General features: G+C 40.7%; 1 protein-coding gene across 16 annotated transcripts in view; it reads right to left on the minus strand.

Annotated features, from left to right (window-relative positions):
• Kalrn (kalirin RhoGEF kinase) overlaps positions 1-14,638 on the minus strand; it is a 611,632-nt gene that overhangs the window by 176,066 nt on the left and 420,928 nt on the right. For all 16 annotated transcript variants that reach the window (XM_070030027.1, XM_070030026.1, XM_070030024.1 and 13 more), the window contains exons 27-31: positions 13,612-13,701; positions 8,446-8,538; positions 3,595-3,706; positions 815-1,005; positions 271-372 (exon numbers count right to left, since the gene is read on the minus strand). In XM_070030027.1, coding sequence (XP_069886128.1) covers positions 271-372; positions 815-1,005; positions 3,595-3,706; positions 8,446-8,538; positions 13,612-13,701 — 588 coding nt within the window. The remainder of the gene's footprint in view (positions 1-270; positions 373-814; positions 1,006-3,594; positions 3,707-8,445; positions 8,539-13,611; positions 13,702-14,638) is intronic.

Consider the following 14,638-nt stretch of genomic DNA (forward strand, 5'->3'; position numbering starts at 1 on the left):
CATAGGTAGGCTTTGTTGACAGTCAATAGACCAGTCACTGTCTGCTTTCCTCTATGGACTCAAGGAGAGGAGAACATGTGCTTTGAGGTTTTGGGTCTACCTCAGTGATGACTTTTCCTTCTCAATACCTATGTGATATTGCCATTCCCAGGTGAGGCTAGGTGATTCTGTGGCCTCCAGGCCCTAACTTAAAGGTGTCACATGCCCAAATCCATCTGCTCCCCCTCCCCAACTAAGATCTTGGGTCCAACACAGAGCAGTGGTACTTACTTTGAGCACTGTTTTATTGTCTGAGGATGGGGTGCGCCCAGACCACAAGGCGAATTTGCAGGGGTCGCCTTCTACATGCTCGGTCACACCCAGCTCTGAGGTCTGTAGACAGGAAATGCCTGTGAGAGGCGGGGAAGGGAAGGGCAGTGGGGAAACTTAGGGCTGGGGCGGGAAGGGAAAGGCAACAAAGAGGAGAGGACCGAGGGAGGGGCTTCTGTCAATCAAACTTCAACAGACTGGATATTTCCTTCATCTACCCAGGATGAAAGGACTTACAGGCACATGCCGATTAGCAGGTACAGGGAGGGATAGTGAAGAGGGAGGTGCTAAAAAACACATAGAAAGAAGAACTGTGAACTCTAAGATGTTGAAGTGGGCAGTGAGGGTGACAGCTTTCCAGGTAGGAACAGTGACATTTGTCGAGGAGGTTTTGGAGTGGTGGCAGGGGAAGAGATGAACTGCACACGTCCAGATCCCTTCTTGCCGTGGACACCGGTTCTATGAAAGCAGGGAGTGTTGTCCTACCCCTGTCTGTTCCACCTACCAGTAGCTTGTTCTTGTAAACGTATTTCGTGTGTCCTGAGGAGTCTTTGATCTCCTTGCTAAAAACGAGCGAAATCTCAAAGAGGAATAGGTGTCTGTCCCGCCCCTTCCGGATCAGTGACTTCGGGTCCCAGACTTGAAAGGCATCCTGGAGGATCAACTCCCCTTGAACATCCAAGTTCTCATCGAACCCTGAAAAACACCCATGTCCACCCTGTAGAGAGTTTCTCTACCGCCACACCAGGGATGAGGGGTTGTGTTCCATACTCCCTTGGAGAAAGGTGTCCCTAACTATTAGACTACAGGTCCCACAAGGCTTTGGCTTCTCAGACACTGACACAGTCATGTCTCTCTATAGAACTGGAATTATTATCTCCCCCACTTGCCAGTCACAGTATCCTGTCTCCTGTGTAGATAAGCAGTCTTAGATCCATATGGCCTCCCCTCCACCTACCCTCACTGTGAGAAAGACCTAGGACCTCCTACAAAGGCAAATCCTAATATACCTTCTTTCTCTATTGCTCCCACTCTTATTAACTTGGAGGAACTGAGGACAAAACTATCTGATGGAGTGTCCTTGGCTCTGCTTTCTTTGTTGTTGCTTTGATTCTTATATTCTATTCCAAGTACTCTTTTCTTTGGTTGCTCCTGTAGAATGTTGTGAAAAGCTTTCAATAATTTATATTTATACCACTTTAAGCCTTTAAAAAGGTTCTTGGACTTAGGTGTGTGTGTGTGTAAAAACAGATTGTTCCTCTCCTATTCCTTTTGATAGACTGATTCAGAAAGTGTTGAGTTAGTCCATGAATTTGCATTCCTGAGCAACTCCCAGATGCTGCTGCCCCACATACCTGGAGTAGCTTGATCTGACTATAGGACACAAACAGACTAAAGAGAAGGGTTTTTGTAGAGACATCCAGGTATGGGGGCCAGGTGCAGACAGAGAAGAAAGGAGTGGAGAAACTGGGACCTGTATTTTCAGACAACTAGTGCTTAGTCTACTACAGATAACTAGGGTTCTATTGCTCTGATAACTTGGACTTCCTGTGCTTAAGGTAGTCCTGGAAGTACTGAGGCCATATTAGCTTTTTCTTGTATGTGTGTGCTTGAACTCAGAGCCTCAAGTTCTCACCTTTTGTTATTGGTGATGTTGTTGTTCATAGCTGGCATTGAAATTTGAGCCATGTGTCCATCTGGCTCACTTTTCTTTTCTTTTTTTCCTAGTTAACTGAAGATAAAAGTCTTCAGTTTTGTCTGCTTAGGGTGGCTCTGAACCAAGATCCTCAGATCTTAGCCTCCTGAGTTGCTAGGGTTGTATGTATGAGTGCCTAGCCAACATTGACTCTTAAATGGTAGTGGTGGTTATGTTGTGGCATGGTGGGATGGAGCCCAGAAGAGGAAGAACAGCCTACATGTTCCCATGCTCAGACTGGAAGGTTAAGTCTTAGTGTATGAATCAAAGTTCACCTCAGTCTGGCTGTTCTGCCCATCTGTTCATAATGTCAAGACTTTTTTGTTTTGAGCCTTGATCTACAAAGATTCTGTATCCTAAGAACATAGTTCCAGTGGACTGAAATCCCATTAGAGTTTTCTGACTGGGCTTTCCTAGCCTTCTAGGAAGGAAAAAAGGCTGGATGTACAAGGATATGAATATACTGAATGTCACTGAAGTGTATTGTTAAAAATGGATACACTGGTAAACATGTTAAATATGTTTATGCATATTTTATTATTTCATATTTTGTATTTATTTGTATAAGTACTGGAGTTTAAACTCAGGGCCTCCTGTTCTTGATTGGATTTGTTTTATTTTTTGCTCAAGGCTGGTGTTCTATCACTTGTGCCACAGCTCTACTTCCTGCTTTTTCTGGTTAATTGGAGATAAGAGTCTCACAGGCATTTCTGCCCAGGCTGGCATAGCAGCATGATTCTTAGATCTTAGCCTCCTGTGCAAGTAGAATTACAGGTGTGAGTCACCAGTGCCAGGCTTGTTCATGAATATCTTAAAAGAAGTTGGGAACAATGGTACATGCCTGTAATTCTTGCTACACAGCAGGCATGTAAGTTTGAGGTTAACCTGGGCATCTTAGCAAGACTCTGTCTTTTAAAAAAAAAAGGGGGACTGGGAAGGTGGCTCAGTGGTAGCACGTTTGCCTTGCATGCCTGAGGCCCTGGGTTTGATTCCTCAGCACCACATAAGCAAAAAGAAAAAAGCTGGAAGTGGCGCTGTGGCTCAAGTGGTAGAGCGCTAGCCTTGAGCTGAAGAGCTGAGGGACAGTGCCCAGGCCCAGAGTTCAGGCCCCATGACCGGACCCCAGAAAAAAAAAAAAAAAAAAGGGACAGAAACAGATGTAGCTCAGTTTTTGCTTAGCATGCTTGAGGCCCTGGGTTCACTCTTCAGTACTATACACAAATACATAAATGGTGTATATATGTAGAATTTGTATATGTAGAATTTCTACCCATTCTGATGACAAAATCAAAGCAAATGCTATGTTGCTAAACAAAATTACTGTGGGCTAAGGTTCATGGACTTATCCTGGACTATTTAGTGGGCAAAAAGGGTCCACACAGGTTTGATGGTTTAGGCCTAGTACACTTACAGGCAGGTGTTTTAGCTAAGCTGGTCCATAGTGTTTCTTTCACAGGTCTAGAAGGATCTGTCTAACAACCTGCTGCTTCTCCTTTCTTCTGGCAATGCCCCTGCCCGACTTTATACCACCTCCCTCCCAGGAGGTAAGCTCCTTGGTTTTAGAAATGAAGGACTGGAAGGACAGCTACCTTCCAGCATGCTGACATGCATGGCATCATTGGCTTTCTTGGGAACACTGAGCATCACTTCCAGGCCATCTTTGAGTTCCCCTTTCCCTTCTTCACAGCAAGTTAAAAGTTCCTGGGGGAAAAAATCCAGACACAAGTAAGATAATTTCCTCTAGCTTCCCAACACGTCCATCATCTAAGACATAAAGAAAATTATACAGCAGCTTTATTCCCTGTAACAGCTCTCTTGGGACTATAAGGAAAGTGAGGTGTGTGTGTGTGTGTGGGGATGTTATTGCTAAAGAATTTAATATTTTAATATTTTATTTTATTTTTAATTAAATTTTAATTTAATTTAATTTTTTATTTTAATTTTTATTTAATATTTTATTTTAATTTAATATTTTAATATTTTTCTTCTTCTCCTCAGTCCTATCTAGTCCAAATGAAGGCAATCCAACCCAACTCCCAAATGGTAGGATCTTTCAGCCAGCAGCTAGGGTACTCTCTGTCACTGTACTGCCTTCCTGGAGAGGACAATGCTCCTGGAGAAGCATAGGAACAAAGATGAAATGCTGAATCACAATGATGGAAGTAAAGAGAAAAAGAGAACACAAAGGGTGTTCTATGCAGCATTCATGTATCTTTACATACCCACAGCTAATACCGTTTTATCTATAAGCCTCTTCTGCATGAAGGTTGACTTCCATCCTATTTGAAGCAATCTGAGGTTAGTAACATTATAGGCTTATTGCATTTCAGACTTACAAGAGATTTTTGTGTCATGTGGGTCAGAAGTTCTAACCTGGATCCAGTAGGTGGATTCTAGGTAAATCCTTTCAGTATTATAATTGAACACTGGGAGAAAGAGAGATGACTTACTTCTCCCAGGTTATGTATCTCAAAGAGGCTAAGAGGAGATGGAATATAGTTTTGAAAGCAAGCATAGCACTTTGTACACTATTTGAGCTGCCTGCTCCACAGCCCTATTCCTCCCTTATTTTCTGGGGAACCAAGGGTCTTATTCACTCTCTTTTGTCTCTTGACCCGGGTCTCAGTGATCAAAATACACTCCCCCCCAAATGCAACATCTAGTTAATAGGGAAAAGAGCATTTCCAACTATCTTAGGAATCATAAAATAATTTGGAATGTGTGTGTGTGTTGTGTGTATGAACACACACATACCAGTACTGGGGCATGTGTGCACACACATACACACTAGAACTGGGGCTTGATCTGGGAGCCAAGGTACTCTCTCTGAGCTTTTTTTACTCAAGGCTGGTATTCTATACCAATTGAGCCAGACCTCCACTTATGACTTTCCTGCCTGGGCTGGCTTTGAACTTCGATCTTCAGATCTCAGCCTCCTAAGTAGCTAATATTATGGGCGTGAGCTACCAGTGTTTGGCCTGGAATGTTTCTTTTGCCCAAACTAGAAGAAGAGTACTGGTTTTTCATTTTTCCTATGGGGGTTACTGCTCCTTTTGACCCAGCTGAGACAACAATAATCTGCAATGAAAACTCTCTCTTTGCAGGGGAAAGGGAAGGCTGGTTGGGTGGGGGTACACTTATAGGAAAGAAAAGTTTGTCAGATCAAGTTTTATAAACATGTTAACAGCAGGCTTCCTGAGAGAGATCTAATGGTATTTGCAAACCAGAGGATTACTTATCTATGGAATGCTCTTAATGAGATATGTTCTGTCTGTCTAGGACTTTTGATAGTAAACAAACCTGGAATTTGTGGCTTTAGGTTCATGAATCTCTGGAAAGTTCAGATAAACTATGCAATTCTCTAATTAAATTCAGGGTAAATGATACTATGCAGCTCACATTTGGAAATCTTGTGTGTTATCTTGTCCAGAGCACATTCTGATGCTGCCAAAAGAACTTGGAGCTACATTGATGGTCCTGGACTTTCCAGGATTATTATTTTTTTTTTTTTTTTTTTGGGTCCGGTTGTGGGGCCTGAACTCTGGGCCGGGGCGCTGTCCCTCAGCTCTTCAGTTCAAGGCTAGCGCTCTACCACTTGAGCCACAGTGCCACTTCCGGCTTTTACCTTTTTGCTTATGTGGTGCTGAGGAATCGAACCCAGGGCCTCAGGCATGCAAGGCAAGCGCTCTACCACTGAGCCACCTTCCCAGCCCCAGGATTACTTTTTGCCTTGGGATTATTTGTAAATCTTTATACGTGGTGAAATATCTGATTAGTGTGAATCTGAAATGAAATTCTAATATTTGGACTTTCATGTGTTATCTTGGATACATTCCATATGAACAACACTTTGGGTGCCCAGGAAGAGGTGAACTCTCTGGGATATGTTGGAAATATGTTGGGATATGTTTGGAAAGTTGTAGTTCTCACTATCCTTGGTTCTAGTTGGCACAGGTTTCCCTTATTTAGAAAGCTGTGCTTACTTCAGTCAACCTGAAGCTCTCCAAAGCTTCCATCCTTTGCTTAATTTTTACTCTCCCAAACATTGTCAAAGGTATGAATGTGGCAGAGCTCAGAAACAAGAAATATGCTTCAATTTGCAACAGCAAACACCAATTAGTTTAATTCCCCCAAAGCAATTTAGTTGAGTTCACCAATCTACCAGAAGGGCTAATAAATTCTCTTTGGATTCTTGCTCTAGTTTATGATAAGGAGAAGGTACCATATTTAATTTAGGATCCAAAGGACAGCTATAGTAGATTTATAAGCAGAATATCGAACACTGTAACTGACATGCGGCTTCTATGTTCATGCTGTACCTAAGTGATGAGCCCCAGAGGATACTGACAATTAACTATCAATTTATTTGGAATCAAACTGACTTTAAGGTGAAAATAAATCCCACAAAATTTATTTATAGTAAAAGCTCAGCAAACTATTTTTCTTTTAATCAGCAGGCACTCTGCCACTAGCACATTTTAAAGAGGCCAAAATTATTTTCCTCCCCATCCAATATTTTATGGCCTTTCTATAATAAAATCCCTGCTATTTTATCTGCCCACAGTACCTGCACAACAAGAGTCTCTTCAGGAAATACTCAGTTCCAGATGAAATGCCACAGCCACCCCTCCAGCTGCCTCAAGCCAAACCCCGGGTGGACCATTCCAGCCCCAACTTCTCTCCCTTTCTGTATCACAAAATTCATCCTAGGGGACTTCAGCCCCCTGGAATTAAAAAATACAAGAAGGAAAAAAATCTGTATTTCTCTTAGTATGCATCTTAATTGATTCTAAGACACTGGCATGCGTGGTTGTATCTGTCAGTATTTTTTTTCTTTTTAAATTCACAACCCCATCAATTCCTGTAAAAGCTTTAAGATATATAAATTAAACCCCACAAAAATCAATTCTAAAAAAAAAGTCTATTAGCACAAGGAAAAATATTTAGGAGAGTCAAGCATTAAGTGAGATGGGGAAAGAAAAAGTAATTACTCACAGAAATGCAGGCTAAGCAGGATCAACCCTAAGTAACCTGCCCGAGCCAGAGAAAGGCTAAAGCACCTGTGGCTTAAAGGTCAAGAAAGAATACTCCTCCCTGTGACCCTCAGAGCTTATCAGGATCTCAGAGTGGAAAAACTTTGTTTAAAAAACAAAGAAGCAAAAGCAATTCTGTCCAAACAGCTGACATGTTCTGCACATTGTCATTTCTCACACTAGTCTTAATAAAGGCTAGTATAAATAAAGGCGTGACATCCCATTGTAGTGCTCTCAATCATTCTAAGTATGGAGTGGCTGCAGGCTGAGAGATGAAAAAGGAGAAGGTTGGCAGGAAGGAGGCAGAAGCAGAAGGATGGTGCCTGGACCTCTGCTCCCTAACCCAGAAAATGGAAGAACTAAGCATAAGTTTTCTGAACCTCCACCTCACTGTTGTCCTTATTCTTCTACAGCAGTGTTTTTCCCTGAGAGAGTGAGGGAGCTCAGGGGCTGGAACAGGGAAAGACCCCAGTATAACTAGAGATCTAGATTAGAAACCAGACTGGCTTTCAGGTTGAGTGAGTCAGAATATGTAGGATTCCACAGACATTTTGAAACATGAGCTCAACTTCATCACTTTGCTCTGAAAATGTACTACTTTTATCATGTTTTTCTAACTATTCTTTTATCTTTTGCATCAGCAGAGTATCCCCAAAGAAGAAAAACTCCACTTTTATTATACTTTGGGAATAAGCATATTAATATCTATCTTTCTATAATATCAACTTGCTTGGCTTTCTGTGGAGATGCCAGGTTTTTAGTCTCAGTATATCCTTATATATGAAGGATAATCTCAAATTATTTCATGTTATACATAATTCAGCGATTTAACTTTTAAAGAAAAGATTTTGAAAGAAAATCCAAATCACTTGGCTGGCTCTAGAAGAACTCCTAACATACAAGATATATATATATATATATATATACAAGATACGATTGTGATTTCTACATTTCCTTTGACTATTTCCCCCAGTAACCATGTGGTCCTGACAGACATTGAGATTAGGCAATCGTAGGTGCCACCCTGGCCTCTACTACCCAGGTGAAGTGACACTGTCTTTAAGTCCCTGACCCTTGATTCCATCAAAAGCCCTGCTCAGGAGAGGGGAAGAGAAAAGCTCCTGAGAGCCAACCAGTGCTTGAGGTGACAACCACCAGAAGTATATAATGTAGTGGGTGGAAGTGAAAAGTAGTCATAACTTATAACTGTTCCAATTTTCATTCTTTATAGCCTCAGACAAGCATTTGATATTCCATGGGATGAGCTATGCGGTCTGGAGGCAGAAATTCCAGTGTAGGCTCACCTCAAGCTCTGCTTTAGGTAGAAAGTCTTTGGGTAGGAAAGTTGGGACTCCCTTTCCCAGGTCAGTAATGAGAAAGAGGGAGTTGTAAGGAGATGACAGGTACCTTCAGGAGCAGTTGGTACTTGGTGATCCTCTGGACTGGCTTAATTAGATAGGAAGAGATGGAGTTGGCCAGACCATGCCGCTGTTGAATCTCCTACAGGGATGAAAACAGGGCACAATGAGGCACAGAGGAGGAGGTATGTATTCTGGAAGGAGGTAGGCAGGGCTAAGAGGAGAAAGAAAAAAAAAAGTTAAAATATGTGTGAGGAAGTATTCTTGGTTAAGGCAAAGAGGACAGAAAGAGAAATAAGAGACAGAAGGGGAAAGAAGAGCTGATACTATACAAGAGAAAGGACATACACTCAAAGCTGGGGAGAAAGAAAGATAAAAAGACAATGAAGCTGGATGCTTATAGCTCACATATATATTCCTATCTACTCAAGAGGCTGAGATTTAAGGTCATGGTTTGAAGCTAGCTCAGACAAATCTGAGGGATTCCATCACATTAACCAGCAAAAAGCCAGAACTGGAGGTGTGGTCAAGAGTAGAGCACCACCTTGAGTGAAAAGAGAATTAAGAGAGTATGGGGTCCTGAGTTCAAATCCAAGTTCTGGAACACACACACACACACACACACACACACACACACACACACACACACACACACACACACACACACACACACACACACACACACAGATAATGAGGGTATAGGGAAGACAAAGAAACAGACTGTCTTTATTTACCTCTAGTCTCTTTAAAATAACACATGGATATTCATTAAAAAAAAATCTCTCCTCTTTAAAGTTAACATATCCCAACTTTTTTTTTATTACACATTTTTCATTATGATCAACTGCACTGCCCTTTTTCCTCAGGTCTCCCAAACTAGAAACACAAGTCATTTTTAGTCATTTCCTCTCTATTATCCCCAAGGAAAAATCTTACCACCCTCTTCCCATGGATACCACTCCTATCATTCTTGCTCAGGCCAACACCTTTACTCTTATTTTTTTTACTCTTATTTTTTAACCACACTCTGTTCTACTTTCAGATGATCTTCTTCCCCAAATCTCAGGTTAATAGAGGGTAGAAAAAGGTAGTCCCTGCCCTCAAAAACCCTATAGTTTATGGCATGTCACAGCCAGTAAGAACTGAATGAGATTGGGAGTGAGAAGGTTAGAAGAGATAAAAGTCTCATCTGGGACTGAGTCCATAGTGGAGGTGGTGAGGTGGGGAGTGGGGTGGGGAGTGGGGTGGAGGGGTGGGGGATGGTTAAGGGAAAGTAGGAGAAAAATGAGGGGGAAGGTAACAATGTTTGACAAAAAATGTACTCTCTACCTTACATATGTAACTGCAACCCCTCTGTACATCATCTTGACAATAAAATTAAATAAAAAGAATTTACTATAAAAAGATGGTAAAAGAAACTACACACTCTGAAAGGAAAGCATAAAGCAAAAAATAAGCAGAAACAACAATTTAGATAGTGAGGAGCAGGTTGCATGGCACAGAGGATATAGACAAAACAAAAACAGATAAGTATGGTTAAGTTAGTGGTGGAGTTGAATTAGGAAAAAGGATTTGATGGTTAAGTTTTTCAATGGTAAATATTATAGATTTTTTTTGAACTCAGGGTCTTACATTTGCTGGACAGATGCTCTACCACTCAAGCCATTCCAGTAGCTCTTTTTATTGGTCATTTTCAAGATAGGGTCTCACTTCACAGACCATGATCTAGATCATAATCCTCCTATTTGTACTTCCCTGCTTATCTGGGATGACAGGCTCATACCATCACATCCAGGTAGGGGTTGAGATAGATTCTTGAAAATTTCTTGATTGAGCTGGCCTTAAACCTGTCTCCCAATTTCAGCCTCTGAATTAACTAGGTTTATTGGCTTCAGCCACTAAGCTGAGCTAAAATATAGATCTTAAAGAGAAGAAACACAGGGGGACATCAATGTTTCTAAAAGAATAACATTCCTCACAGCAACACAGGGACTAACGATTAAGGAATATAGACAATGAGGGAAACTAGAGGTTATTCCATAAGTCCCATGGTATTAACTTAAGGTCACCATGTGATTTATTAAGTGATTTTTCATTCTTCAAAGAATGGGCTATTGCATGTGGTGGCATAGAATAACCTTGGAAATAGCATAATAAAGGAAAGAAGCCAGTGACAAAGGGCCACATACTGCACAATTCCATTTATACAAAATGTCTAGACAAAGCAAATCCATAAGAGACAGAAAGTAAATGAGCAATGGCTTAGGGCTGGAGTTGTTGGATAGTGGATGGAGATTGTATAACAGCTAGCAGGTCTAGGCTTGCTTTTTGCAGTGATGAAAATGTTCTAAAATTGATTGTGGGGATGGCTACACATAATAAGCATAATAAAAGCCACACTTTAAATGAATCCTACAATTTAAATTGCAAGTTGAATAGTATGTTAATTATAGCTTAGTAATGGTATTATATTTTTAAAGTCCAGGTATACAATAAGTGAGCTTGCCCTAAACTAAAATTAGGGAGAACAAAACATTGGGGAGAAATACTTTTGAAGTTAATTTGAATAGGACTTGCTGTGGGATTACAGAAAGAGTGAATGAATAGGGAAAGTAATTTAGAATTAGAGTTATTTAACCACCCCTAGTAATAGTGATTTCTTCACTCATTCCCTTCTTTCCTGCAGGAGGATTTGGTGGAAGATGATGGCCAATAGCCAGCAGCTTTACTCTCTCTAGGTAAATGCACTTAGTGGGTTTGTCTGGTGGCTGTGGGTCCCCAGGGATGCAAAAACATTTAGCCATTAATATTAGAGCCAAAAACATTAGAGGCTTTTCCCTCTCTAACAAGACATGTGTTAAGGAAGGCTGCATGCAGAGCAGGAAGTAGGGGGCTGGCCCTTTTAGCAAGATCAGCCAAAGCACGCTCAGGAATCTCAGGACATCAGACATCATGCCCACATTGTTCTCACAATTAGGACAAAAATTCTGGATCAAGTGATGATGTGCGGACCATTCTAGGAATTTGATTCTCTGCGTTTTTGTTACAATGATGAATAGTGAGAATCAGTAACTCTCTCTCTATTTATATAAAGAGGACTTAAGGCACAGAATTTAGAGAAACTCTTCTGATGAAGTAGACATAAATAACACAATTGTGCTTTCAGAGAGTCTTTGGAAAAAGTCAGGAAGGTATATTGCCCTCCTTCTCCATATCCAGGGCAGACTTAATGGGATTCTGGTTTTCTGGTTTCCACTGGGCTTCCCAACTAATGTGGGAAGACTCATGAGGTGCATCATTGGGAATGAGTATAGCATAGGAGGCTTGGGGGTCTACTGAATAGGAAGAAGGTAAGGAGGAAAGTAGGACTAAGAGATTAAGGAAATACTGCCTGCATTGAGATGCATACAAATATGAATCACAAATACCTTAAGGTCTCAAGGGGCATGCAGGAGGAGGGAGGTATGTGACAGCACAGCACACTGTTAGCCTGCAAAAGGAAAGTTATTACAAATGCTCTAACAGAGAAAACAAAGTACAAAGCATGCACAGAGAAAGAGAGGAAAGGATTTTTGCAGAACACAGCATTTGACCTTTAGAGGACAGAAAGAATTTTGAATGTGTGTGTGTGTGTGTGTATGTGTGTGTGCATGCATGTATGCATGCGTGTGTACGTGGGTATCTTTCTGCATATGAGAGAAAGAGAGAGACAAACAAGGAAGGATATGCTAAGTGAAAGGATACAATCTATTTAAAAAGTCTGGAGACTTTTTGATGCCTTTCAGGAATAACCATTTTGAATCAACTTAAAGAAGCATATTATCAAAGACAACAATAGTACAGAATACCCAATATGATATGAAGTAAATTATGAAATTAGTTTAGAGAAGCACTTTTCTTAGGTTCTTCTGCTTAACCTCAATAATCCAATTTCAGATACTTAGCACCATTTCCATCTTAATTTCCATTAAAAAATCCTGTACTTGTTCTCTATCGAGCTACTCACATGTTAAATGTCTCTCCTTCACTGACTAACAAGAAATTCATGGGTCAATTCAGCCATGGCAATGTCAGTCTAGAAAGATGCACAGAGAAGGCTCATTTTGTGAACTTGAGTAAAAAAATCATGTTTAAATGTTTTTTTTTTATTCTGCACAAGGCCATTCACACTGTCATGAACAACAGATATCTGAAGATTTGTGGAATGAATAAAAGCTGGTAAGATGATGGCCTTTTCAAAGTTCTGAATTCTAAGTTTCTGTCACTTCTGACAGAATTATTAGAATGGACTATTATCACTATTACAGCTTGCTGCTTGTTGACCTTTTGTTCTCTCCCTCCTTCTTCTACTACTTTCATCTTTTTAATTCATTCTTCCCTTGAATCTTGCAGTTAGCTATATGGTTCTGTTCATTTTGGCCGATAGATCATTCTCTTTGGGGAACATCACCAAATGTCCACCAATGACCATGTCCTCATTCAAAACCAAAGGCTCTTAGCATCCTTGACAGTAAAAGGGCTCAACCCTGACTGTACTTGTCTCTTGCCAGAGACTTAACAATCCCGATGCAGGCAATATTCAGGCCAATAATGTCATAATCTCCCACTGGGGAGTCAGAACTACTGTTTTTCAAAGTTCCCCCAGCAATTCCATTGTGTAGTCACTGTGGAAACAATTGCACCAGAGCAATGATTCTCAAACCTGAATGGGCATATGAGACATTTAGAGGCTCCTTAAAACTCAAATTGCTCATCCCCAAGCAGACATGACAAGTCAACAGATATATATTGGAGTTCAGAATTTGTATTTTTAACAAGTACTTGCATGATGATGATATAGTTGCCCAAGGACCACACTTAGAGAACCAGTATGATCAAGAAAGCTATATATAAAATATGGATAAAGTATCTTAACCTACAGCTGCATTATAATATGTCTCTAAACACAAGATAAATTTGGTGCTGAAGCATAGAAACATATTTTCCTTGTCCAAAATCATAGCAGTTGAGATGGGACAGGGTTAAAACAAAGATAAACACTGTTTTCTGTTTTGTGTTATTGTTGCTTTTTTAATCCATGCTTCATCCATGAGATAAAGATTTAGAGTGGACAGTAATGAAAAACAAACCAAGGGTAGCTAAGCACTCATTATGCCAAGCAGAGAAGCAGGTCTACCTGCTTACCAATTACTGAGGAGTAGAAATCAGAGCTTACATCAAAGAAGGTGCCTGAATGCTCCAGGATCAGCTGGTTGGAATCAGGCTTGTTTTTACAGTAGGTGACATACATCTGAAATTTGTCTGCCTAAAAACAACAAAGACAACAACAGACTATTAATAGTTAGTTTCTCCTTCTGTTCACTGTACCTGAAAGGCCCAGCCTGGGATGTACAGTTAAACCCTCTGATATCACTGATTAGATTTTCAGTGGGAAAATATTCTGCACTCATTCATCCCATGGAACCCCTAATAGACTTTGGTAGGGCTTTTCTCCTATTGGCAGATAGAAACAGCTTGCTGAAAGGTAAGGTCACCTTAATACCAGTTTGTGCTAGAACAAAAAGCAAACTCATGTATTACAGAGTATACTCCCCCATTGTATTAACTTACAATTTTGTCTTCCACATTAAAAGAGGCCAAATGTCCGTTTTTTCCCCAAGACAAATACAAAACAAAGAATGAAAGTACAGCATGATCTCAGAGGGAAATTGGCTTACATTCCCAATGCCTTCATTGGAGGGACTTTAGGAGCATGTCAGGCACCTATGCCATCACCCCCAACTTCCTGGAAGAGATGGGGCTGGTGGAGAAGGCTGAATGGCCCCTTCGGGCAGGGTCTGAACAACAACTTCTAAACAGATAGTTACTTTCAGGCAAGATTCTTATGGCCTTATGGCTAGGCAGAAACCCATTGCTTATTTCTCTCAGGACACTCTGTGGTTCAGTGCTTTTACTACGACAGGTATGTGTAATTTGGCCACCAAGTACTTTTGCTATTGGCAAAACACTGCCCATTTCAATGCCTGTAGAACATTTGGGAAACTCTCCTGAGAGAACAGCATAACTATGTACTCATTACATCAGCCTCCACTGTCCTAAGTGCCTTATATAGGTTAACTCATCTGACTCTCAGGCTACCCCTATGCAATGAGTTCTATCATTATCCCAGTTTTATAGATGAGAAAATTGTGGCACTAGTTGGTTATATTGTGGCACTAGTTGGTTTATATTTCCATAATTAA

The sequence above is a fragment of the Dipodomys merriami genome, unplaced genomic scaffold (genome assembly GCF_024711535.1).
Source record: "Dipodomys merriami isolate MVZ:Mamm:240054 unplaced genomic scaffold, mDipMer1.0.p SCAF_2, whole genome shotgun sequence".
Lineage (NCBI taxonomy): Eukaryota > Metazoa > Chordata > Mammalia > Rodentia > Heteromyidae > Dipodomys > Dipodomys merriami.